At 38.0% G+C, this 26,938-nt stretch overlaps 1 protein-coding gene across 1 annotated transcript in view; it reads left to right on the top strand.

The window, feature by feature from the left end:
* DCC (DCC netrin 1 receptor) overlaps window positions 1–26,938 on the top strand; it is a gene marked incomplete at its 3' end in the record, with an annotated part of 403,497 nt that overhangs the window by 251,756 nt on the left and 124,803 nt on the right. The window contains exon 8 of the mRNA XM_021710347.1: window positions 14,004–14,145. Coding sequence (XP_021566022.1) covers window positions 14,004–14,145 — 142 coding nt within the window. The remainder of the gene's footprint in view (window positions 1–14,003; window positions 14,146–26,938) is intronic.

Here is a 26,938-nt window from a genome sequence, read left to right as displayed (position 1 = left end):
TCTGCCCGGCTGATTTTTTGATTTATTGTAGAGATGAGGTCTTGCTGCCCAGGTGGGTCTCGAACCCGTGGGCTCAGGCCATCCACTCACCTCAGTCTCCCAAAGGCGCGGGATTACAGGCTGAGCCACCAAACCCAGCTGTGACGTTGTTTGTAATCCAGCAATTCCACTGACACATGAACATTTATGGTTTCGATGTAAAGTGTACATAGCAAATTATACTATTTGTCTCTCTTCTGGCATTACTTGGGGAGAATAATTCCATTTACTTGATTCTTGGAAGAAATAAGTGCTAGAATGCCTCCAATGACCATTTCCAGTGGAAGAGTACTACCAAACACTTGTGATTCTGAAAGCCATTAATATGAGTTATGTGAGTCTGACCTATAATCTTACCTGACATTTAGAACTCAAATATTTTTCCTTATTTCTCCAACGCAATTAAAATATTTAGTCTCACTTCATTTTATGAGACATAAATAGCTATGTAAGTACTCTGTAATTACTGTACATTGTAACAAATGACCTCATAAATACATTGTAATGTCCCATGTAATTACATGGCAAATTCTGTCTTTGAGATGACTGCTCTGAGATTGAAAGCCTGCTGGTTTCAGAGATTAATTACTTAGGGCCTAATTTGACAGTTTGCTTGAAGATATGCCTCTATTAAATAGCCACTTCTGTGGTTTTATAAAAGAAAACTGTCTCATTATAAGATTATATTTCTTTATTTACATACCAGTTGTATGTGTTTTTCCCTGAATATTGGTCAAGCCTTAATCTTGTTGTACATAAAACAAAAAAGACATTCTTTTGTGCAGGAGGAGACTGATCTGCAATCATATTTCTCCCGTCAAATTTTTTAAAGATTTTGAAGTATAAGATATTGCAAAAAAAATATGTTTTTTCTCTGATTAGGTGTTATACAGTCCGTAAATTAATGTTTCATTTTGTAGGATCCCAAGTCATAATGTCATAATTATTTCAGCATGGGTGACTTATTGAAATACCCTGAGTTCTTAGTGGTTATTACTGATATGTGCATTTTACCCCATGTGTACCTTTTTCATGTGGCAGAAATCAGTATTTAAACTATTTTCTCTCTTTGACTTAGGATGTCCAAATATCTGATGAAATTAATCACTCTTAAGTTATACCATTCACCTTGCTGCTCAAATGGCATCTTGTTTTCTATGTTCCAAAAAATACAATAAAATAAAATAAATTGAAAAGAAAAAAGGAAATGGGAAATAAGTGGACACTGTATTTTCTGCCTTAAATTACATATTGGCCTATTTTCTTATACCTTTCAAGGATATAATATTACATATATCTCCCCAGACATATTTCTGTTCTGACTTTCTTAGTTCTGGTTCTGTACCAAGGCCACTGTATTGCTTTGAGTAGTTTTATGTAACAGAAGTGAATAGTCTGAGAAAGGTCCCAGTGATCTGAAAGAGTTAAGCCTCCCTAAACATCCAGCTTACTTTCAGGGAATGATTTAGGCACTAGAGAATAAAGTCTATTGATACTGACAAATTCTGAAATGTATTACTCGTAAGATCGCTTTATCATGAACTCTAGGGAACAACCAAATTGCTTTATTGTAATGGAATTTTGTCAAAATGTGAATACCTCCTAGAAATTACATTCCCACTTTCTAGGACCTAGAAGAAAACAGGCCTGGCTACTAGGCTATGCATAGCAAATTATCACACGTAGAAAAAAAAAAATTGCTCTTTTAAATCCAGGGGCTTAAAGAAAGAAGATGGTAGGTCCATATCAACCCTGTTTCCTTATTTTATTTTTATCCTTTTGATCTTTTTTAAATATTTCCTGCAAGCTGTACTATACTTTGCATTTGGGGGTCATTTTTCTTGGTTAGTTAGGAATATTGGGTTAATTTTGATTAGTTACACACAAAAAAAGCCTAGCTGGCACAAAAGAGTAATCGATCTTTCTTCCTATAATATAAACCATACCTGATTATATATTTGTGGATCAACTCCAGTAAAGTCTTGGTAATCATCAGAGAAGGTAATGTTCATATGAGTCACTCATCTGAATATGGCAAATCTGATCTACCATTAAACAACAACAACAACAACAAAAAAAAAAAACACCTCACCTCTTTATACATTGTGCCGAATGGACTTTGAAGGGCAAAATAATTCTTTCCAGAGATTTCTAATCTAGTTGCTGCAATCGGGTTAAATGCCTATAGAGGTAATTCAGCTTTGATGAGATTCACTCTTTTATTTATGTATTTTTGTGTCTTCAAAACTCATCGTGTCCAACCACAGTGCCTTGATGACTCATTTCTTTGAAAACTTGTTTCAGTTTTTAATTTGAATGTGCTTTTAAACAGCTCTACCTACTATGATGAATAATAAGGATAATAAAATAAAATCAGAGTCAATCTCTGTATGTTTCCATGTTTTCAATTTTCTAGGCCCTTTCTCAATAACTGAGTGCAAGATAGGTATGTCCTTGTAACATATACAACTGATGCAGTTACGTACATGACTTCTACTGCCGCTTAGCAAATGAATGAACAGCTCAGAGTAGAGCAGTGTGCTTCCTGCTCATCCATCTCATTATACTCCTTCACAGAGCACCATTCTTTTTCTCTAAATGACTCAGAAATGCATGCCAGCTAGGACATCTAATAAGATTAAGAAGGCTCCAAGTACATTTCCATGCATCCGTGCCCAGGAATGGAGCTTTATCTCACATCTGGAGAGAATGTTTAAATAGATCACTGGTGTTTGTTGCGTGGAGTGGGCTTGCAAGTTTGGGGCTAGGATGAAATGAACTTCATCACTAGAGAGGGACCTGCAGATGGCTGTCAGCTTTTGTCCACTTCCCTCCGAGATGAGTCTTTATACAATGCAAGAAGTCATTCTAAAAAGTTACATGAAAAGCATACAACAGATGGGTCGACCAGACTGCTAGATTATCAGTCTATACCATGTGCCCTGCGCCTCTGTGAATGGTCATACATGGGAGATCTAGCAGTGAAGGTTTGGAAACCTATTTGAACCTAATTCACGGGTTCAAGTCTCCTGTGCTGCTAAATTGAAGTGGGTTGGGTAAATTATTAGCAGCCCCCCCTTTTTTTTTTTTGGAATTGTGCGGGTTGGGCTCTCAGAATTTGATTAAAGGAGCAGAGAAAAGAGGTGGCATGCCAATTTCCCAAAATCAATGTATAATCAGCTCAGTTTAGCTGGGAAATATAAAAATGAAACCTACAAGCAAGGGAGCAGATCCCAGGTGACATTTCTCACTGTGCATGAATGACTAAAAAAAAAAATTGGAGACATGTTCATTGTATACTCCTAAAAAAAAAAAGATCTTTGAGATGAATGAGCATGGAGTTCAGAGCCAGTGACAAGAGGGCTGTGCCCCTACACCGGGGAGTGAGGTGATGAAACCTGTCATTTGGAAAGACTGGGCATAGTGTACAGGGGAGTGGACTGGGAGGCAGATAGCCTTTGTGCCTGAGGGGGTGTCAGAGAGAGCTGCAAAGACATTTCAGGTGGTGAATTCGAAGGCCAATAGGTTTTGGTGGTTCTGAGAGTGAAAGCAGGTAGCATGCCTGGGTTCAGAGACAGGTGTGTATTTGGAGGGGACGTCTACCAACCTTTGTTAGATTCACAAAGGCGACACTAGCTGCTAGAGGACTGAGCGTGTCTCAGAGGAAACAGGCAGATTCGTAAGATGAATCTGAAGAAAGGCAGTGTTTCTACCAGAGAAACCCAGCTAATGGGACTGGGATCCAAATCAAAGTAGGTTTGCAGGATTTGATTTGAAGTTGAAGAACCTGAGAAGTCATCCCAGTTCGGCTTAGCTCGGTGCATGACCAGGGACAGGATTTTCCCAGAGTAGGTGAAACGGGGCACAAGCCCTAGGAAGGGGTTCCGTTGGCACTAGTTGTGTGGACCAAGGGCCCCGAGGCAAAGATAAAGGTAAAAACACTTTACAGCTAAATAAATGTTATGATGAAGAAACAGCTGTGTTTTCAAAGCTATTAATTAAGATCATAATAGCTTAGCCTTCATCTTTTAAAATATAACAAAGCAATATGCCTTGCCTGCATTTAAGACATGATCTTAAAATTGTATTTTAAATCAAGTACCACCCAGTTGGTATATAGCCATACTTTTATTATTGTGCAAATATTTAACTCAAACTTTATGTAGTAAAATAAGACTCTTTATTCTGGAAATATATTCCACTGAAAGTGTTTACCAACATGGCTTTATGTCATTTTGACTAACAGTTGCCTACATGAATTGAAGAACATTAATATGCTACCCAATTTTCTAACTTTACTTGTCACAGGTGATTATATATTTATCATACTAAAGTCAAAGCATGTCAAATCCACAGGAATAGCACATGATAAGAGGGAAACAATATAGGCCTTTATAACATATTATTGATATTTTATTTAATCTATAACTGATTAGTATCATAAATGTGTCAGTTCCCATTTGATGCAAAGGAAAACCAGACTTGGGTAATTGTTTACACAGTCATATACATAACAGAGTTTAAAGTATTGTTTTTAATAATTAATTAAATTACTGGAAGTTTGAAATTCAGTGAGATGTTTTCAGCATCTATAGAACTGTTTACCAAGTATTTAGACAGAGACTATGAATTAAATATTAGTGTGGTGATTTGACAATTTTGATATTATGATGTGATCATTTAGTCTAAATGATAAAATTAGAAAACTGCCCTTTCCAACATTCACTAGAATATGTCAATATGGGTAGCCTTTGTTTCTACATCATTGGTGGGTTGCCAGTTTTTGAACTCTTGGTAGATAGGCCCAGTGATTTTCTTTGGAAAGTGGATGATTATTCCAGACAACCTTACCCCAATAGATGCTCTGTTATCTACCGAGCTGCTTATGTCAGAAACCTAAAATCATTCTTGACAACTTTTCCTCCTTTACAGTTGACATTCACCAAATCCTGTCAAGTCTACCCCCAAAATATAGATTGGGTCTTTTAATTTTTCTGTATCCCTCTGTTCTTCGCTCTATTCCAGTGTTTTCATGACCCATGCCTGTAAGTTCTATTTGCTACAATAAGAAATGTGACTAGTACCCTGCACGGAGCAAATTGCTCTGGACGAGTGGAAGTTACAAGCGTGACTTGGCAATTTATCTCTCAGTTCACCTTTCAACTTCAATTGAAAAACATGTTCAACGGTTGGCTCGATACACAAATAGATAGGTCCATATTCTGGGCCTTGTCCCTGTCCATGATCTTGCTTGCTTCCTTCCTTCCTGTGCTGTTCCATTTTCACCTTTCTTTATTCCTCTCACCGGCCACCCCCCAAACTTTCAACCTCTTAATCTCTGCTGCCCGTTCTCATGCTCTCTATCACGCTCCCCCTTCCTCCTTACTGCCCTGAAAATATTTATAACCTATCGTGTGCTTCTCAGAAACTTCTAAGCATATTTCTATTGTCTTCTTTCATCTGCACCACGATCCTATGAGGTCGGGACGGTTATGAGCTCAGAGGGCTTACGTTGCTCACTCAGGACCATACACTGACCAGAAAGAGGACTGAGGTGGGTGTGAGCAGTGCCACACTGGAGGTATGGACACCCATTAGCTTGGCGATATTCTGGGCAATAGATGAGTCAGGGGCTGAGTTAGGGTAGTGCCAGAGGGAATGTAAATAAGGAGGTGGTGGAGGGATACAAAGAACATAGATTCTTTTGACGTGCTGATGGGCACTTGTTAACAAAAAATCCACGGGACCCCACGAGTGCTGGAAGCATATTTCACTCCTCAGGCAACTTCACGTGAAATTCAAGTCACCAGAAGTACAGAACAGAAATAAGAGACAGCGGCCAAAACTGATTTCAAATTAGTTTCCAGAGTCGTAGTTCTCTGGTATGTTCCACATGATGACTTCCAAATTGCTGCAAGGACTTTCTTTCAGAGTGCCCGCCGTAGCCTTCTATGGGAATGCTATCCAGACCCAACCATCTTTTTAATAAAAAGCTCTCGCAAGAGTAACTGACTGTGTTTGGAGAGTCTAAAATGGGCTTGTCTTCACCCGAAGTTCATTCCGGAGAGAGTAGGGCATATATTCAGTGCACAATGAAAGATATGGAATTACAAATAGGAGCTTATGAAATGTGCCTTCGGGGAAAAATATGGGGTGGTGGGCTTATCATTTTTTTTTTCTGTTTTCTTACTTACTGCACATACTCACCCAGAGTGAAGGAAAAATAAAGTAATGGTTTAATGGATCCTAGGAAAAGAAAAATACCACGTTACTGAGCAAGACAGGCCCAACTCAGGCAATTGGGAGACTCGGCCCATGAGACCTTCTCCTCTCAATCCATAAACTTAACTGCTCTCTACCAGGCTTGAAAAATGAATCGTTTTTATGGTAATCAAAGAAGGAATAGAGGGATTTTAGGAAGCTAAATTTTGAAGTTTCTCTTTATTCCCTAATCTGAATAAAGGTAAAATTAAGCCTCGATTCAGATGGAACACTGCAACAGTGGACTAATTCTTCCCTCTCCAGTAATAAAAAGACCAAAAGTCAAGTCACAGCTACTAGAATTGATTTTTCCAAAGTCAAAGGTCACGTGTTAAGTACTTTTAATAAAAATCATTGCCAGGCTTGCTGATGAAAACTAGGTTGTTTTAAAAGAATGTTCCCATCATAGTGACAGCTTTAGGTGGCTTGCTGAGGGAACAGGAAGAGAAGTCTGAGCTACTGAGCAGTGGAAGAATAGGACCCATAGAGAAAATAAGGTACATTTCACCATTAGATAAGAAAAAAAAAAGGCTGAATGTTTCATGTAACTTTCTATAGCAATAGAGTCCAGGGGCATCTAGCCATAACTTTCGACAACAATATAATCTGGGGGCATCTAGCCATATCAACTATAAATAAAAACCCAAGAAGAAATGTGACCACCAGAATCTTTGCAATCTACCGTCACATGCTTGAAATCAATGAGAAAGCGTAAGCAACGCTAATAAATGTAGCAGCTACCTACAGAGGAGAATGAATAGAACTGCTAAAATCACTTCCAAAGATGAATCATAACCATGGAGAGAGTTCACTTCTTGGCGTGCAGAGTGTATAACTGAGTCTGTTAATTAATTGCTACTAGGCATCGATATTAACGTATCAGTGATGTGGGAATAATTGATGCAATTGCTGGAAAGCCTCAAGTGTGATAAAGAAAATTTGTTATCTGTCAAAAACTAGACTCATGTATGCATCGGTATTACTGAATTATCCATGGTTGTCTGGTGACTTACGTTTGGTAGACACACTAAGTACTATCCTTCCCTTTTCGGTGTGCAGATTGAGACTCAGTTCATCTATAAGACTTGTGAGAGGTCACTCAGCAAAGCTTTAGCAAAGCTTTAACTACAAATCAAAAAGTTCTCACTTTTGGCCTAAGACTTAACATCTACATTTGTATTTTTAATTTCTATTTGAATGTAATTTTGACTTTAAAAACAAGCTTCTGTAGTCCACAGAAGCTGGCCTTCCCTGATTTTCCTAGAGCTATGTATGAGAGGGATTATTGAATGCATTTAAAATGAATAATTTAAATTCAGCATTATTCCTTCTAAGAATAGTTTGTAGGAGAATTTAGATGAGTAAACTTGCCTCATAGAGGCCCCGTGATTCATTGGTTTAGTGTGGAATAAGTAAAAGAACATTAGACTCAACTGCTGGGAAATCTTCTAGTGTTAGTGTAAAGTGACCTCAGGTCTATCACTCATTTAAATCTGTACTTCAGTTTCCTCCTTTGCCAAATTATAAAATGGTGAAAGCATCTGGCACCACTACCGTGAAGTGCTGAAAAATAAAAATCAGGTGAGTAACAGAAGATAAATATAAAGTATGACTATTCGATGAAGACTAGTTTTCTTTCCCAGTTTTCAAAACACTTGAGAGAAAGAACATGTCCTCACATGTGCACATATGTGTGTATGGTGGGGAAGAAAGGGTTGATGGACTTGAGTTTATGGGGAGCCAGGGACAATATTTTATTCATTTATTCATTATTTTATGTCCCAAGCAACTTAGCCAAATACCTCAAACGAGCATGTTGACCCAACCATTTCAGTTCCTTTATCATGGCCTGAAATACTTCCCAATTTACAAAAAAAAAAAAATCTTCCTTTCCATTTCATTGTCCTATATATCCCATTCTCTTTAGCCACTAAAAGATTACAAAAACTTCCCTTGCAGGTTCTTCACATTGTCATGACACGTCGACCTTGTGCTTTACATTCCCTAAAATGCCTTTCTCATTCCCTCCATGAAGTCTTACTCAGACTTGAAGATGAGTTCCCTGTGATGTCTTTCTTGACCACCTGGGGCAGAATTAATCACTCCAGGACATCTACATTAGCACTTTGTTTTCATTATTAGTTTGTGTGCTTATTTCCTCAGCCAGAATGGATAAACCATGACTTATGTGGGTGTTGCTTCAACCCCAAGAATAGTGCTTGCAACACAGCAGGGATGCAGTTAATGTATTTTGAATGAATAATAATTACATGAATGAGACTCACAGCCTCTTGAACTTCCTGTGGAAGGCAATATAATAGCAGAAAATGATGTGCTTCGGACTCATGTCAGATCAGTTAAAATCCTTCCTCTATTACTTCTCAGCTGCATGAGTTTTTTACTTACCCACCCTGTGTCCCAGTTTATATGATTGTGCAAAGGTCATCGCAATAAATCTTAACTTACAGAATCATCACAAGTGCAAAAAATGTAAGTTGTATAGAGTGCTTAGACCACTGTCAGGTATATCGTAAATGCAAAAAAAAAAAAAATGTTAACAAATATTAGTAAAAGCAGTGTTTAATTTCTCATGTTTAAAAAATAGCAGGGGCACTCCCACCAACAGTGTAGGAGTGTTCCCTTTCACCACATCCTCTCCAGCAGCTGTTGTTTTTTGAGTTATTCATAATGGCCATTCTGACTGGAGTTAGGTGGTATCTCAGTGTAGTTTTAATTTGCATCTCCTTGATGATTAGTGAGGTTGAACATTTCTTCATGTATCTGTTGGCCGCTAGGATGTCTTTTGAGAACTGCCTGTTCATATCTTTTGCCCACTTTGTAATGGGGTTGTTTGTTTTTTTCTTTTCAGCACGTTTGAGTTCCTTGTAGATCCAAGATGTTAGGCCTTTGTCAGACCTGGATTTGGCAAAAACTTTTTCCCAGTCTGTGGGCTATCTCCCTGCTCTCTTTATAGTTTCTTTGGCTTTGCAGAAGCTTGCAGTTTTATGGGGTCCCACTTGTCTATCTAGTGCTGCTTCTGTGGAAATCAGTGTGGCGATTCCTAAAAGCTCTAAAAATCGACCTTCCATATGACCCCACAATCCCCCTACTGGGAATATACCCTGAAGAACTCAAATCACTGTAAAAAAAAGATACCTACACATGTATGTTTATCGCAGCATTGTTCACAATAGCAAGATCATGGAACCAACCATACTGTCCATCAAAAGAGGACTGGATTTTTAAAATGTGGTACATATACACAATGAAATATTAGCAGCCATAAAAAAAGAACAAAATCATGAATTTTGCAGCAACCTGTATGGAATTGGAGTTTATAATACTGAGTGACCTCTCACAGAAACAAAGATCTGAGTATCACATGTTCTCACTCATATAGTGGACCTTGAACATCTATCCTAACACTATAAGAAAAGGATTGACAGTGGTGGGAAACTATGGGAGGGCAGGGAGGGGAAGGGAGGTGGCATTAACAGTAGTCAATATCTGTCTGGGGACTGGGGATCACACCTCATCAACGAGGGTACCTGCACAATGCATATTGTATAACTAACCCTTAACTGTACCCCACAATTTTAAAATTAAAAATATGTTTAAAAAAACTGTACCTCAAAAAAAAATAGTGGAGGCAAATTAAATGACCTCAGCAGTGCCATAATATTTTAAATGTATTCTAACAACTTACATAATCAGGGCAAGTCTATGTAACTAGGTTTCTCTGAAATTATTGCAACACATTCGTTATAAAATTACAATTCATCATTATATGCAGATTTTTGTATTTGCAAATTTGCCTACCTGGTAAAATTTATTTGCAACCCCGAATCAATACCAATGGTGATTTTGTGGTTATGCACAGAGCAGTGAAAAATTTGGGTTGCCAGATGTGCACATTTCCAGCTGAGTTGAACAAGAAGATGCTCCGTCTTCATGCTTTGCCCTTTCTGCGATCTACTTGGTGCCATGATTTTTTGTGTGTTTTTACACTTTTTTGGTTGGTGATTTTGCTGTTGAAAATGGTCTTAGAGTATAGTGCTGAAGTGCTGTTCAGTGTTCCTAAGAGCAAAAAGTCTGTGATGTGCTTATTTCAGGAATTAAAGTTCAATGTTAGTGAACTGGCAATACTGCAATATTAAACAAGTTATCTTTAGACAGAAACACACATAAAAAAGGTTATGTATCCATCAGTTGACAAAAATGTTGCAGCCAGAAACTCAAAGCAAACAAACAAACAAAAAACACTAGGCCTATATTTTCTCTGGGAGCACTATTTCAGAATTCTCAAATTCAGTGTGGTGGGCAATTTTATAGAATGTAACAGAAAGTGCTTAGTGAGTAAGTGTGATTTTACATGATAGTTGTTCTGCTTTTCCAAACAATTTAGAGTACCAGCTAATTTTTAGGAGTTCTGGAAGAAGGATAGCAGATTTCTGCCTCCCTAAAGAGTATTTCTCTGCTCTGCCTCCCTGCCACATGACTGAAACCAAGTCGGAGAGGCCTTGGTGCCCTGGCCCATGCACGAGACTCTCAACTCATTCTTTGACTTGGGTCTGGATTCTTTGTAACAACCAATCATTTGTTTCTACCCCCTCCAAAGAATAAATTCATGTGTTTATTTTTTAAATTAACTTAAATGTTTATCAAGCTATTATATGTACCTTATTTTTAAATCAAATAGTACTAACAGATATGTCATAAAAACCATTAGTTCCTTTCTCACCCCTGCCAACCTTGTTCCTGCTCTCTAGACTGCCATATTGATCACATTTAGCTGTTATTATTTTTCTGACCTTTTCCCCTGTTGTCCAACAATGCACTCATATAGGTGTTTCTTGATTCACCAGTCTTAGATATCATCGACTGGTTTATTTTTATGTCAGGATTTTATGTTGACACACTTCCGTCCTCACTTCTCTTCCCCAGTTTTCTTCCTTTTCTCTTCTTGCTACTGGTCCTTCTCATCTTCCTCCTTCTTCGATTGAAGTATAGTTAAAATAAAGTGAAATGTACAGATCTGAACTGTCGGGTTCCACAGCAGCTCAGGGTTCGTTTTCTAAGGCTTCCATAACAAATGCTACAGACTGGGTGGCTTCAACAACAGACATGGCCTTCTCCATTTCAAATACTGGAAGTTTAAGATAGAGGTGGTTGCAAGTACGGTTTCTTCGATGGCCTCCTTCGTTGGCTTTGAGATGGCATCTTCTAGTGCCTTCACATGGTTTTGCCCTGTGTGTATCGGTGTTCTAATATTCTCTTCCTTTTAGGCCAGCAATTATATTGAATTAAGGCCTACGCAAACGATCTCATTTAAACTTAATTACCTTCTTAAGAGACTTATTTCCAAATGAGCTCACATTTTGAGACACTGGTTGGTACAGCTTCAACACATGAGTCTTGGTGGGCACTATTAGTCCATAACAATGTGTTTTGGCAATTGTATCCACTAGTGTAACAAACATAAATCAATATGCAGAAGATTTCCATCGCCCCCAAAAGTCTGCTATCATTTCATTTAACCTCCCAGAGCAACTGCCATGGACTATTCTGACTGCTTTTTCCTATAGGTTAGTTTTGTCCATCCTTGAACTTCATATAAACAGATTTAAACAGTATGTACGATTTTGAGTCTGGTTTCTCATCGCTTTGCAGATTTCTTGGATTTCAAATATTTTTATCTGTTTGTTCTCTCTTTTCCTGGAGCACACCTTTCGTCAGCCTTTTGATAATAGGAACACAGATGGACATCCTTGAAGCAGTGTATATCTGAAATAGCCAAATATACCTAGACAAGTATATATTCTTATACTTGTAATATTCTATCCTTATCCTTGATTATTTATTTGGCTAGATGTAGAATTTTAGGTATCATTTTGTCAGTATTACTGTATGCTTCTTAACTTTATTTTTTATTTTATTTTATTTTATTTATTTATTTTTTTGAGTTGGAGTCTCACTCTGTCGCCCAGACTGGAGTACAGTGGCCGCTCCCGGTCACCGCAGCCTCAACCTGCTGGGCTCCGGCGATCCTTCTGCCTCAGCCTTCCAAGTAGCTGGAGCTACAGGCGTGCGCTCCCACACCTGACTAATTTTTTGATTTATTGTAGAGATGAGGTCTCACCAAGTTGCCCAGGCAGGTCTCAAACCCGCAGGCTCAGGTAATCCACTCACCTCAGCCTCCCAAGGTTAGCAGGCTGAGCCACTGAGCCCGGCTGCTTCTTAACTTTAAATGTTTAGAAATCTGACGTCATTTTTCAGTAATGTGCCTTTTCATTTATTTTATGAAACATTCCACACAATCCTTCTCAGACTGAAGTCTCAAGTATTCCAGTTGTGCAGGTTTTATTGGGATATGGGGTCATTTTATCATGTTTTTCTAATTTTTTAATTTTTTCAGCTTTTCATTTGGGTGTTGGAAATTGTGAAATAAACCTCCAATTTCGTATCCTTTCTTTCCAATTTCCTCTTACTACATTTTTCGCACTGAATTTTGAGATATTTATTTTACTGTCTCTTCCAACTTATCTATTTAACATTCGATTTGTGCAAATTATATTTGTGACCATTTTTTTCTTTCAATGTTCTTGTATTTTTATCCTGTTCGTGGTTGCAGTATGTTTTCTTGCCTTATGGCGACATCTTTCTGGATCTTGTTCTATGCATTGCTGCTGTTTCCTTCGGGTGACATTATCTTCTTACGTGATACTTTTTCACTTTCTTTTACGCTAAGGGTAATTCTTTGATGCCTGGTAGTCTTAAATTGTCAGTTTACATTAAAATGAAGTAGTAAAAAGCTGACTTCAAACTGCAAATTTTAGCACACGAGTGGGGCTTAAGTGGTAGTCTCACTGTGGGGGAATCCGTCTCGGATACAATGGTTACTTTATCGAGGCAAAAGTCATTAATTTTCTCTAGGGGATTGTCGGATACTCTTCCTGGGAAGGATATAGCTGGTAGCCATTGTTCTGGGTATCAGATGAAGAGAGAAGACATGGGTATCTCACATCTTTGACTTATTAGTTCTCGCCCTCATCCCTGCTCTCTGTGCTTAGCATCTCTAAAACTTGGGCCTCTGTGCTCAATATCCCTAAAGGAAAGTTCCGCTAGCTGTTTCGAGGGCAGGGAGGACTAGTAGACGAATTTTACTGTGTCCGTCCCCTGCTTCAGCCCCACCCTTCAGTCCTACCATCCGAGTTACGTAGGAAGAAGCAGTGTCCAGGTACCCTAAACGTTTTAATGCGCTTCATTGTCTTGTTTTTAATTAACATCGCTTCGGAAGACATTCAGGCTTCAGCTTTTTCCTAGGGTCACCAGGGCTCAGTCACCAGGGCTCCCTCCAGTTTGCACCTTCCAAGTATCAGCTGATGTCTCTTCTCCAATATAGTCTTATTCTCCTTTCATGGGTTTACACCATTTAGAATATTTTACTGTCATTTTAGTGGCGCGTGCAAACGAGAGGCGATAATGCGTTCAGTCAATCAAATGAATTATGTATTTGTGTTAAAATCAGACAAATAAGAATGCTATCAGATTGTAACAATGCATTTAATTTGTCTCTAAGTGGCAATCACGAACACTTTTCGCTTCTCTGCTTTCTTCACACTTGCGTTTGGGTCACTTCTTTGACCCTGTCCTGTTGTCCTTTTTTTCCTCTGATGTTTTAATTTGCATTTATTATTTTACAGAGTATCAAAGTAAGCTGGCTACCCCCTCCATCAGGAACACAAAATGGATTTATTACCGGCTATAAAATTCGACATAGAAAGACGACCCGCAGGGGTGAGATGGAGACGCTGGAACCAAATAACCTCTGGTACCTGTTCACAGGTCAGTGTTCACAAGGTGTAGACTGCAAAGTTTTTGATGAATTAAATGAATAAAATATACTCTCATGTCAAAGGAACATTGCCTTTCTTTTCCCTGGCAGATGACATTTATTGGGTGGAGCAAGAATAGCCTTTTCTTTTTTAACTTTATATTCTCTGTTATGTTTTCATGATATATTTTGCTCTGAATCTTCTTAATAAATGAATCACAGAATTTGTATTCATATTAGTTGCTCAGCATTGCTGATTCAACAACACTCCTGTGATCTAATAACTTTTCATGCTTTAATAACTTTTATTTTAGTCATCTATTACAATGGTTAAAAATAAGTTATGTTGATCCCCCTCTCCCAAACTCTAGGGTTGAGGATGGGGTAGAAAGTGAAGAAGAAGGTAGATTGGGATCAAAGAGAGATATTATTCTACCTTCCACAAATACAAAAGTAAATTCACGTTTGTAGCAATATTGATAGTTCCTAGTAAGTCAAACTTCTCTATGAAAACTGGACCCAGTTTCCATGCAAAAAATATGATTTTTTTTATTTTATAAAATGAATAATATATTTCCTTTAATTATCACAACGTTTAATATTACGAACTTTAATGCATCTTATCTTATAATGCACGCTTTAACTATTACAACCATTAGTGCCTATCAGTCCAGGCTCCTAGAAACCTGACTGAGGTAAGTCTTTCAAGGCAATGCCCTGGAGGTGTAAACTCAGCGGATCAAAAGTGAGGGAACAAGGAAAGCAGACCAGAGAAGAAGAGAAATCAGGTCGTGGTTTACATGATTTGAGCTGTGACAGTCACAACGTTGGAACGACCACAAAGCTTGCTAGTTTGCCTGCATGTCTCGTGAGAAGCCACATGAACCACTGTCTCACAATCCATGACTAGATAGGAACCATAGGCAGAGTCCCCCCTTGTCTATCATTGGTCAGAGTCCACCAGCAAGTTGCTGACCACTCTGCACTTCCAGACAGTCATCCATGAAACCAGAGCTTCTGAAGAGGGAGCAGACATGGAAGTTTCTCCTTGTCAGGCTGTATTAATGCAGTGGTGGCTTGGCTTAGGGTAGCAGCAGTGCTTAGGGCTTTATAGACCTGGGAATAACCTGAGCTACTCTAGGGATGCAAAGCCAGTAGAGTGGTTCATGGCAGATATGAAGAGGTGAAGTGGTACATATACTGGGGAAAGACAATATACATGCTATAAAGTGTGTGACTTAAAACCAATGAATGAAGGAGACTAGCAATGCACATGGAAAAAGGAGGTAATTAGTGTATCCCTTTTCTCTACACAAGATATTCAGTAAATTTCCATTTGAAATCATCACATGCATGCACACACACACACACACACACACACACACACACACGCACACGCACACACACATTGTAAGCTTCTTGTTTAGGTTATAATAAGAGACTTGAAAGTAACCTGGGTTTTGGCCCTCAGGATTTTTTTTTGTCTTTTACACCTATAGAATTTTAACATAATGATCAGAGTGCTCCCAAAGTAGATTGTCAAAAACCACACTGCGTGACTTAAACCTCGACTCAATCTCCTGGGCAGGCATGGTGTCAAGTATGCTAAGAGAAAGTTGTGACGTTCTACCAACTCCATTTTTAAAGTTTTTAAAAAGCCAGGATCCTGTTTTCTTTTTGTTCCCTGGTGAAATAATGAGAAGAAGGTAAAAATAATTAAAGTGCGGTTTACATGCTAATTTATTAGGATACTTAATATAACATATTGGTTACTTTGAGAGAAATCATCAAAATTAAAAAAACTTTCAGAAAATTTTTCAGTATAATTTCTAGATTTAATAATAGACTAGAAGAGACCTTGAGGCTAATTTAACCCAAGCCTTGTTTTTTTATACAGATAGGGAGACTCTAAACCCTGAAACTTTACCATCATTGCTTTTGCTCCTAAAACGAAAGAGACTAAAAACATAAAATTAACTTTTTGTTATAAATGAATTAAAGGATAAGTATTCCAATAGAAAAACTAAGAATTGGATATTAAATTCACAGAACTGTAAACAGCCAATAAAGTTGATAAAATGCTCAATCTCATTAGTAAATATAGACATGCAAATTAAAACAAAAATGAGTTAGCGTTTTCTTTTGATTGAAGTACTAAAGATAAAAATAAATGATGGCGCCCTAGTCTAAAAAGCATATGAGAAGTGTGAAATCTCACATAATGTTTGTGGAACAGACAACTTCTAGAACATGCTTGGAAAGCAATGTGTAGACATGTGTGATATACAGATGCATATACATGTGTATGTATGTGTGCATATATACATTTTTTTTCATAAAGATATGACCTAGCTTTCCAAATTCTCTGAGAGTTTCCTAGGAAGTAATTGCATTTTTTTAAAAGTTTTTTTAACTAGAAGCATTCATTACAATATTAATTTAACTGCAAATGATTTTTTTTAAAAAACTAAATTTCCAACTACAGGCAGTTTCCTGGGCAATTCAGACACAGTTGTACCGTGGCATTCTAGACATCTATTGAAAATAATGTAGTGCAAAAATATTAAATTGCATGTTAGATATTTAAAATAAATATCTCAGTTCTAACTCAGTGTTAGCACATGTCTCTATTTACAAAGATATGCAATCATATATAAAATACCTGGAACAACCTAGGTAGCAAAATATGAATGGCGAATGTTTCTTGCCTTTGTGACAACACAATATGTATTTTTAATTACACATGTAAAGTGAAATGTAAAACGTAGAGACCCTCTTCCTGTACAACATCATTTGGTGACAACAAATGGAAGATTTCCTCCCACTAAAACTAAGTCAGCACTAGCTGAACAGCTTGTGGTCTGGAAAATAAATGAAGAGGTAGTAACCTCATGGTCAACAGAACATGCTGGTGTTCACTGCTTGGCATTCAGGAGTTATTTTGGCCAGTGGAATTCAACACATTCCATTCTGTATCATCAACAAAATTCTGACTCCCTAAATACACAAAAATTTAGGACGTTCCTTTCTGCGTGAGGTAAAATCATTGGAAAAAATAAAGGGAGCCATGGGCATTAGCCTTTTTATCATCAAAGATTCTGTGTTAGGCTAGGGTGCCCAAGCGACCATAAATGTGGTTGTTTAAACCAACAGATGTTTATTGTCAAAGTTCAGCAGGCCACGTGTCGGAAATCTAAGCATTGGTGGGTTTGGTTCTTCTTGAAGGCTCTGGGGGAAGCTCCATTCCATGCCTCTCTCCTAACTCCTGGCGCTGCCTGCAGTCCCTGGTGTTGCTTGGCTTGTAAATGCTTTGCTCCTGTCTCTGGCTCCATTTCTGCATCATCTTCCTCTCTGTGCATTCTGTGTTCTCTCCTGTTCCAACAAGGACACCGATCATTAGATATACAGCCTCCATCTGAAATCCAAGATGCTTTCATCTGGAGATGATTAATTCTATCTGTGAAAACCCCATTTCTAATTAAGGTCACACACTGGTGTTCCAGGTATACATGAATTTGGGGAGGATACCCTTCAGCCTACTATAGACCCCTTTTATTATTTTTCCTCTCAAGGGTAGTCATTTTGACTTATATCCTCTAATAAACTTTACTTATTCAAAAATAAACAACTCAGGTCTACATTTGTCTTTGTCTAAGATATGTATGACAATTCGAGCTTCTAATCAGTATGGGGTAAGCCATTACCACTATGGTTTATTATTATTCCAGCCAAAAAACAAAGAAATGAGATGAGTTCATTAGTTTGTTATTGGAAATACCTTACAAAGGTCCATTCCCTTTTTAGAGTTGTAGAAATCTGAACACCAAATGTGGAACCTTCCTTCATGGTGTTACTTCTTCATTTCAAGAGTTATAAATATGCATTTAGAAGCACAAACAGAATCTGAGCAATTATATTTGTAATTGATGTCAGATAGTTACTGCAAAAAATGCACATACGTCTTTTCATTTTGAGTGAAAGCCACAAGAAGAGTGGAGGAAGAGCGTCACACACTTAAACATTAAAAAGAAGTTTTACAAAGTCTCTGTGTTCCTCTTTTCTGCTCTGTGACTGAACACCGCTTGCATTTCTAGGCATCATGGGAATGTCTTCAGTGCTGCCAAGCATTAAAAGAAGCCGTAAGCACCACACACTGCGAAATTGGCTGTGGTTTATACTTGTCCCCAGGATATATCTAGCAACTTACACACTTTGTAGTAAGCCAAAGTAATTGATTTTCCACATGAATCTTCAGCATTGTAGAATGTAAAGGATTTGACCCCATGTTTTCCGTGCCTGTAAGATACATGGGTATATTGATTTGACTGTTAGAAAATTGGAAATGCCAGAATGCTTCATTTGTATGATATAAATATTCAGGTGTAGAGACCCAAACTTTTTTTTTTTTACAATCCTATATTTGTTAGACAGGTGTTTTTTGTTATGTGTGTACTTTTTATGGGAATAAGGAAACACCAGCAATAACACTGTAAAACAAGCATTTTAACTCATTTCTACCAGTTTTATTGTGAGAACCCATGTCAACTAACTTTTAAAGTACTGTTTTTAGTTTTTGATCGCTCTTCAGAGAAGCTTATTTGGAATTGAATTTAAGAGTTGTCTTGTGTTTCATGGCCAATATAGAATAAACATAATGATAAACACGCACTGGTATTTTAGGGACTGAAAAATTGAAACAAAAGCATAGCAATTTCATAATGGGATTTACATTAGGGAAATAAAGAGAAATTATATAGCTTAAATAATATGCTTTCTCTCATCATAAGATCTAAAAAATTAGAAATAGAACAGAAGAATTACAAAGCTTGAAGGCACCTAGTATTTAGGGATAGAAGCAGTCAGAGATAATCTGCTTTCAGCAATACAATTTTTAAAGATAAAATAGCATTGCTAATTACACCATACTTTCTTTAGAATAAAGCTATACTTAGAAATGTCTAGGAAACACATACACACACATACACACTTGCACCCATGCATGTTGTGATTGAACTTTAGAATCCTGGCAAGCCTAGCAGAAAGCACACAGTTTGTCTTGTTCAAACCCCTTATCTTCCAGAAGAGGTAACTCAGGTCTGGAGAGTGACATTGCTGAGGTCGACCTCGAATTAAGGAGGTGAGGTCGGCTATATTGCTGACGTTCTGACTCCTAGTTATGTGTTCCTTGTACCACGCTATGCTGTCTTCAGTTCACTTTGTAAGTAACCCAGGCTGTTCTATGACTTTGCAAGAGAGTATCGATATTTAAAATAACGTTTAGCCTCGAAAACAATAACAACCACATTGCCACTTATTGAGCTCTGATATCAGCCACTCTATTAACAGCTTTATATATGTTTCCAATTTAATCTTTTAAACAATTTCTTATTTACATATCCCCATTTTGTTGATGAGAAAGTTGAATCAAAGGAGGGCTAGTTTTTCATGGTCACACAGCTCATAAATGATGGAACAAAAATTGGAACCTAATATTGCCAAAATTTAGAACCTGTAGTCTTACCTTTAAACTGTACATCAGTGTTTTTCTGACCATAGGCAAGGTGTGTGTAATTATATCAGCATATAAAGAGATCGTGAAAAAGTGTAGGAATGGACAGAGATGTCTATTGGATATTAAAAAATGAAGATTATTTTGGCAACTAGAGGAGCTGAATAACTCTAGGAGATATTAAATCAAAACTTACTGGCCAGTTTATTTTTAAAATGGTATTTAATACTCTCATCATCTCTATTTAGGAAACACATCCAAGATAATAACTAGAAATATGCATACAAAAAAAGGCATAATTACAGACTGGTTTCAGTTTACTCCACTTTCAATGAATGAATGAATACATGCATACATACGTAAAAGCAAAATTGGAAGATCTTTTGATATAAGCTATCAGAGTTAAGGCTCCCCCAAAATTTCTTAGTCATGGTAATTATTGGTATAATTTTTCAAGATATCTCCTTTTTCTAGTAGGGTAACATTTTAAAACAAGAGAACAACTTAACACTTTATACTAAGTTTTGAGTATTATTCATTTCTTAGGTTGATTCACTGTCAACATAATAGAGTCATGAATTGCATCCTGCCTGTCTGCTCATTATTCAATTCTGATTAATCACTATAAACAGAATTTCTTTGCATGACTGCATAGAGCTTTATATTTGTTGCTGGCATCTCTCCTGGGTTCCAGCCTAGATCATGTGGGCTTTTAAAGTCAGGTGACCAGCAAGAGATAGGACAGAGCCGAGATTGGTTGGTTACCCAAGGTCAGTCCAGGTTCTGATTAAAATACCATACAGTCCTCTAGCTTAATCTCTCAGAGTCTTCTTGCCCTTGTCCTTGTCTCTAAAAGTAAACTCTTTTTCAGTGTCCCAAGTATTAGTCCTCTTCACATCCATTAAGGGCTTGATTTTATAAATTACTTTTTTTTTTTTTGAGTTGAAGTCTCACTCTGTCGCCCAGACTGGAGTGCAGTGGCTGCTCCCGGCCACCGCAGCCTCGACCTGCTGGGCTCCAGCGATCCTTCCGCCTCAGCCTTCCGAGTAACCAGAATTACAGGCATGTACTACCACGCCCGGCTGATTTTTTGATTTATTGTAGAGATGAGGTCTCGCTGCCCAGGCGGGTCTCGAACCCGCGGGCTCAGGCAATCCACTCACCTCAGCCTCCCAAAGGCGCGGGATTACAGGCTGAGCCACCGAACCCGGCTATAAATTACTTTTACAAGCAGTTTTTCATGTGAGCCTCACAAGAACACTATAAAGTGGAAGTATATATTATGACCTAATCATTTTGGATGGAAAATAGAGATTAAAAGAACTTTCAGTGCATCTAAAACTTGCCCAGTCAGTTACCCCTCAGCACATAGAAGCAGCAAAATCTCCAACCTAGACTTCTGAAGGGAATGTCCAGACTCCCTCTTTGAAGAGCCAATGCATTTCACTGCAACTTGCACTTACCTGGGTATAAATAAATATCACAGACTTAATTCTGTTGACAAAAGTTTGATACAGAAAACACTGAATTTAGAATCCAAAGACTTGGGTAAGCATAATCTAAAAGAGAAATTTTTTTAAAAATTCCATTAGTGCAATCTGTCTGTAGGTGATACTATGGTAAGGCACATTCAGTGCAATCTGAGGAAGAAATTTTCCAACAAGCAAGCAGAACCTTTGAGGGTGAGTGACTGCCATTGGTGTATTGTCATTCAACCAATGTGATCCTGCTTTATTCACAGGGACATTTTGTTAGATGTTCAGCAATATATGAACAATTTGACTAGACATTATTAAAGATTTCCTTTAATAATATAATGGGACTCTATGTATATTTAAATATTTGTATACTTAAGTTAGCATTTCTGGGTGTTGGTAGTGAGAAAGACTTCACATCACAGCAGGTATATTTAGAATAAAATGCAAAATCAAAAAAATTTTAAGATAAAACGTAATACTTAAAAGAAATTGGACAGGATTTTCAGAGTGACCTAGAGCACTAATATCTACAGGGTGCTAAAATCACTCGAGATGTAGGAGAGGCGATGATATAGAGAACTCTCCTGCCATATGTGGTTGGGAGGGATATTCTGATAAATAACTTGAGCTGGCCAGGTGAGGCCCCATTGGGGAAACATTTAAAATGCAATACATGATCTCACAGCTTTCTAACATTAACTTCAAGTTGTTAGCAGACTTTGTTTCACTCAAAACTGAATTACTGACGCTGACTGATCCTGAACTCAAGCATATAAATCAAAATTTGGCAAAATTATAAGGAGAAATTAGTGTGTCTATCTTATGGTGAGAAATTTTAACCGACTTCTGTTAAAAATGGATAGATTGTGTGTAAAAATATTCGCTTGATTTAAAGTCAAATCAATGGAACAAACTATAGGACATTCAAAAATATTACCATTTATATGTCAAATATTACAGATGATAAATTGGTGTATCAGTCAGGGCTCAACCAGAAAGAGCCAGTAGGAAATAAATACTGAGAAATGTGTTGCAGGGAGTTGGTTTAAGCGACTGTGACCGCTGACGAGACAATTCCACGATCCCAGGGCAGGCCATCGGAAAAGGCAAGCTGAAGTTAGTATCCAGGGCAGGACAGAATTTCTGCTACAGGGTCAGATGACTCTGCTCTCCAGGACTTTTACTTTATTGACTCTGGGCCACCCAGGTCAATATTCCTTACACAAATTCAACTGAATATGGGCTTTTGTATTGCTAAGAAAAACCTTCACAGCTAAACCTTTATTATTGTTTGATTGAATAACTGGGGACTGTAGCTCAGCCAAGTTGACCCATAAAACTGACCACCACAGATGGTATTTAAAACCAGTGGTTGGAAACAGTGTTGGCATAACTGTTTATCCACTTTGAAGAAAAATGAAATCAAAGTTCTACATAATACAAAAGAGTGTATTTTGATGGATTAAAACTTTATTTCCACTACAAAAGTCAGTGATTAGGTAACCGTGTTTCCACCAGTGTTCTGTCCCTATTAAATTTCTAATTAAAAAAAATATTTTTAATACCACTGTTTCAGTAATCAGCAATAGTACCTATGAAGTGATAAAAGTATTAAAAAATATTAGATCAATTCCAGGTTAACAAATTAACGTGAGTACAAACCAACTTGAGGAATGACAAAGCGCTTACGTCCAAAGTATCTCTTTGCCACTTTGTTGCTGATGCTGAATGTTGTATTTTAACCAAATATTTCCTTTGCATTAAGCACTGTTGTATCCAGTCAGTTTAGTAGATTTTTCAAGAGTTGCCTCATGTGTGCATCTTCCATGTATCAGGCACTGCTGTGGGCTCTGTGGATATACAATAATACCCCAATAATAACAAAGTTATAACAGCACTAATGACATCCTCAGTACACGTCCTCATGGGGCTTCCAGACTATTTTATAAAATTAGAAGCTTCATTATAAAATAGTGCTTTGTATTATAGATATCTTTATGTGAGTGGATTTATCAAATGGTCTTCTCTAATAGTACTGTTTATTGAAGGCAACTGTCCCTTGGCAGTTTATTACAAATCCTTTCTAACCATCACTTGAAAACTATCTCCTACTAGAAGTTGGAATTCTCCTAAGCACTAAGTACTCATCTTTCTATGCAAAAAGTTGCAAATATGTAACTTTGTACATGATGTAAGCATCATTTTTCCAATAATTCATTTTATTTACAAATTTTTCATGGCACCAAATTATTTGTGCTATTTCAGATTAATGGAAACAAAATTTAAAAGATTCGATTGTTATGTTAATCAGGGTTGTTTGACTCCTTGAATTTGAAAAATTTGACCTGTTGAGTTCTCAATGTCTCAAAAATGTCATATAGTCTTTTGACAAGTATCATTTGCTTTATAATAATTTGCTGTGTCAATGAGCACCCAGTTTGCATCCTGGGAGTAAAGCCCACCCGATCATGATAGATAATTTTTAAAATATACTTCTGGATGTGGTCTGTTAGTATATTGCTGAGAATTTTTTCATCTATATTTATCAGGGATATCAGCCTGTAGTTTTTTTTATTTGTTTGTTTTTTGTTGTTTCCTCTGTTGTGTCTTTGCCACCTTTTGAATTCATAGAATGAGGAGTCCTTCCTTCTCAAATGTTTGGAATAATTTAGTTGCTTCAGTAGTGAAACATCTGGTAGAACTCAGCAGTGAATCCATCGGGTCCAGGACTTTTTTTTGGTAGGTAGGTTTGTTATTACTAATTCAATTTCATGGCTCATTATTGGTCTTTTCAGGGTTTCAATTTCTTTCTGTTTCAATATTGCAAGGTTGCATGTTTCCAGAAATCCCCTCTAGATTTTCTAATTTGAATGCATACTGATGTTTATAATAATCTCTGATAATCGTTTGTATTTCTTCTGAATCTATTGTAATATCGCTTTATTCGTCTTTGAGTGTATTTATTTGAATTTTCTTTTTCTTTTCTTTTTTTAACCTTACCAGCGTCTATTGATCCTGCTTATCCTTTCAAAGAACCAGCTTTTGGACTCCATCCTTTGTGTGGTTTTTATGGTCTTAGTTTTGTTAATTTCTGCTCTGATATTGGTTATTTCTTTTTTTTCTGCTGGCTTTGGTTTTAGTTTGTTTATGTTTTCCTAGTTCTCTTAGCTGAGACATTAGACTGTTTATTTGAGATCTTTTTACCCTCATGATGTGAGTGTGCAGTGCCATAAAATTTTCTCCTAGCCGCTCTGGCAGCCTCCCCGAGTTTTTTGTGTGTTGTGTCTTTATTCTCATTTACTTCAAATAATTTTTTAAGTTTCTGTTTTGATTTCATTATTTACATAAAAATCATTCAGAAGTAACCTTTTTTAAAATTACCATGTGTTTATGTGTTTTTGAGGATTCCTTTTGGAGTTGATTTCTAGTTTGATTTTACTGTGGTCAGAAAGATGCTTGGTATGATTTCAATTTTTTGGAATTTATTTAAGGTTGATTTATGACCAATTAGGTGGTTGATATTGGATTTGATCCATGTGTGAATGAGAAAAATGTACATTTTTGTGGGTTACTGGGTGAAGTGTTCTGAAAATGTCTGTTAGATCTAACTAGTCAAATGACAAATTTAAGTCCAGGATTTCTTTGTTAGTTTTCTGTCTCAATAATCCGTCTAAAGCTGTCAGTGGGGTGTCGAAGGGCAAATTGCAATTGTTTTATAAATCTGGGTATCCCTATGTTGGTGTGTATCTATTTAAAATAGCTAATATTTTTGTTGTTGGGTTGAATCTTTTATCATCACATATTGCCTTTATTGCCTTTCTCCATTTGTTTTGGTTTAATATCTGTTTTATCTGATATAAGAATAGCTACCCCTACTCTTTTTTATTTTCCATTTCCCTAGTAAACCTTTCTCCATCCATTTACCTTGAGCCTATCGGTGTTATTAGAGGTGAGTTGGATCTCCTGGAGACAGTAGGAAGATGGGTCTTATTTTTATAATCCAGTTTGCCTCCATATGTCTTTTAAGTGGGACACTGACATCATAAATGCTCGGGGTTACGGCAGATAGGTGAGAGTTTGTTCCTGTTACAGCGTTGCTGAGGAAGTGCTTCTGCTCTCGCTTTTGTGGGCAATTTAGAGTCTAGGAGCTGTGTGCTTACTTGTATTTTTGTATTGTGTAGTGTCCTTGTGTTTTCATGTTTAGAACTCCCTTAGGCATCTCTTGTAGGGCTAGTCTAGAGGCAATGAATTTCTTTAGTGCCTACCTGTCTGAAAAAGATTTTATTTCTCCTTTATTTTGAAGCTTAATTTGAAAGGGTAAGAAATTCTTGGGAATCTCTTCTGACTTGTAAGGTTTCTGCTAAGATGTCTGCGGTTACTCTGATGAGTCTCCCTTGGTAGGTGTTCTGTCCCTTCTCTCTAGCTGCCCTTAAGATTTTTTTTTTCTTTCATGCTCACTTTGGTTAATCTAGTGACTATGTGTCTTGGGGATGGTCATCTCATATATTATCTTATAGGCGTTCTCTGGATTTCTTGTGTCTGCGTGTTGGCCTTTCTATCTAGATGGGTGGGGTTTTCATGGTTTTTGTCTGCCACTACTTTCTCCAGAGAGCTCCCGTTTTCTTCTCCTCTCTCAGGAATGTCGTTCAGATATGATATGGTTTCTTTACATGATCCTATACCTCTCAAAGACTTTGTTCGTTTTTCTGAAATTTGTTCTTCTCTCCTTTTATCTGACTGGGTTGTTTATAGGGATTCGTCTTCAAGCTCTGAAATTCTTTCCTCGACTTGGTCAAGTCTGTATTTAAGGCTTGCAGTCGGGTCTTGAAATTCCTGGAGTGAGGTCAGTGTGGTTCTTTTGTAGAACGATCATATCAATTTTTAATTCTTGGTCAGTTTTCATGACCTCTCTGATTTGGGGGTCCACTTTCTCTTGGATATGGAGGAGTTTCCTTGCCATTCATATTCCGAAGTCTCTGTCATTGCAGATTATTCGTTCTGTATATGATTCTTTGCTTGGGAGCTAGTTCAGTCGTGTAGGGGCAGCAAAACATTCTCTTTGTGTGTGTGTGTTGCTGCGTTCTTGCACTGATTTCTTCTCATTCCAGGCTGCTGATGCTTTGCTGTCTCTCTCTTTCTCTCTCTCTCTCTCTTAAAAATTAGTTTGCTATTTGGGGGCTTGAGCTCTTTTCATTTTTTTACTGTTTTGTCCTTTATGAGTGCGGTTGTGGTATCTGTCGGGTATGGCCAAATGGCTTTGTTCCTCTGCATCTTCGGAAGGTCAGTGCCGTGGACGGGTTCCCGGCTTCCAGCAAGATTCACGCTCTGGCTGTTTCGGGGGCTCCTCCTTGCAGGGGCGCGTTTTTGTTAAGTGGTCGGGTTGAAGGCCTGCGCGTGGCGCTCAGAAATGAGGTCTGGGCCGGGCTCGGTGGCTCAGCCTGTCATCCCGGCACTTTGGGAAGCCGAGGCGAGTGGATTGCCCGAGTTCGCGGGGTCGAGACCAGCGCGGCGACTTGGCGAGACCTGTCTCTACGATAAATGCAAAAACTGAGCCGGGCGTGGCAGCGCCCGCCTGTCGTTCGGGCTCCTTGGAAGGCCGAGGCGGAAGGGTGGCCGGAGCCCGGCGGGTCGAGGCTGCGGGGGCCGGGAGCGGCCGCTGCGCTGCAGTCTGGGCGACCCAGTGGGACCCCGACTCAAAAGGAAAAAGTGAAGCCTGGAAAGAGTGGCTGCACCGGTGTTTCCCCCGGCTCCTCGGGGCCTGGATCAGGCGGCCCCTCTTGAGCAGAAGCCGCCGGGAGAGGAGAGGGTGCGGTGATC

The sequence above is a fragment of the Carlito syrichta genome, unplaced genomic scaffold, assembly GCF_000164805.1.
Source record: "Carlito syrichta isolate Samal-C Ts95f unplaced genomic scaffold, Tarsius_syrichta-2.0.1 Scaffold288619, whole genome shotgun sequence".
NCBI classification, from domain to species: Eukaryota; Metazoa; Chordata; class Mammalia; order Primates; family Tarsiidae; genus Carlito; species Carlito syrichta.
Note: the sequence above shows the minus strand (reverse complement) of the source record. Positions and strands in the feature narration are given on the sequence as shown.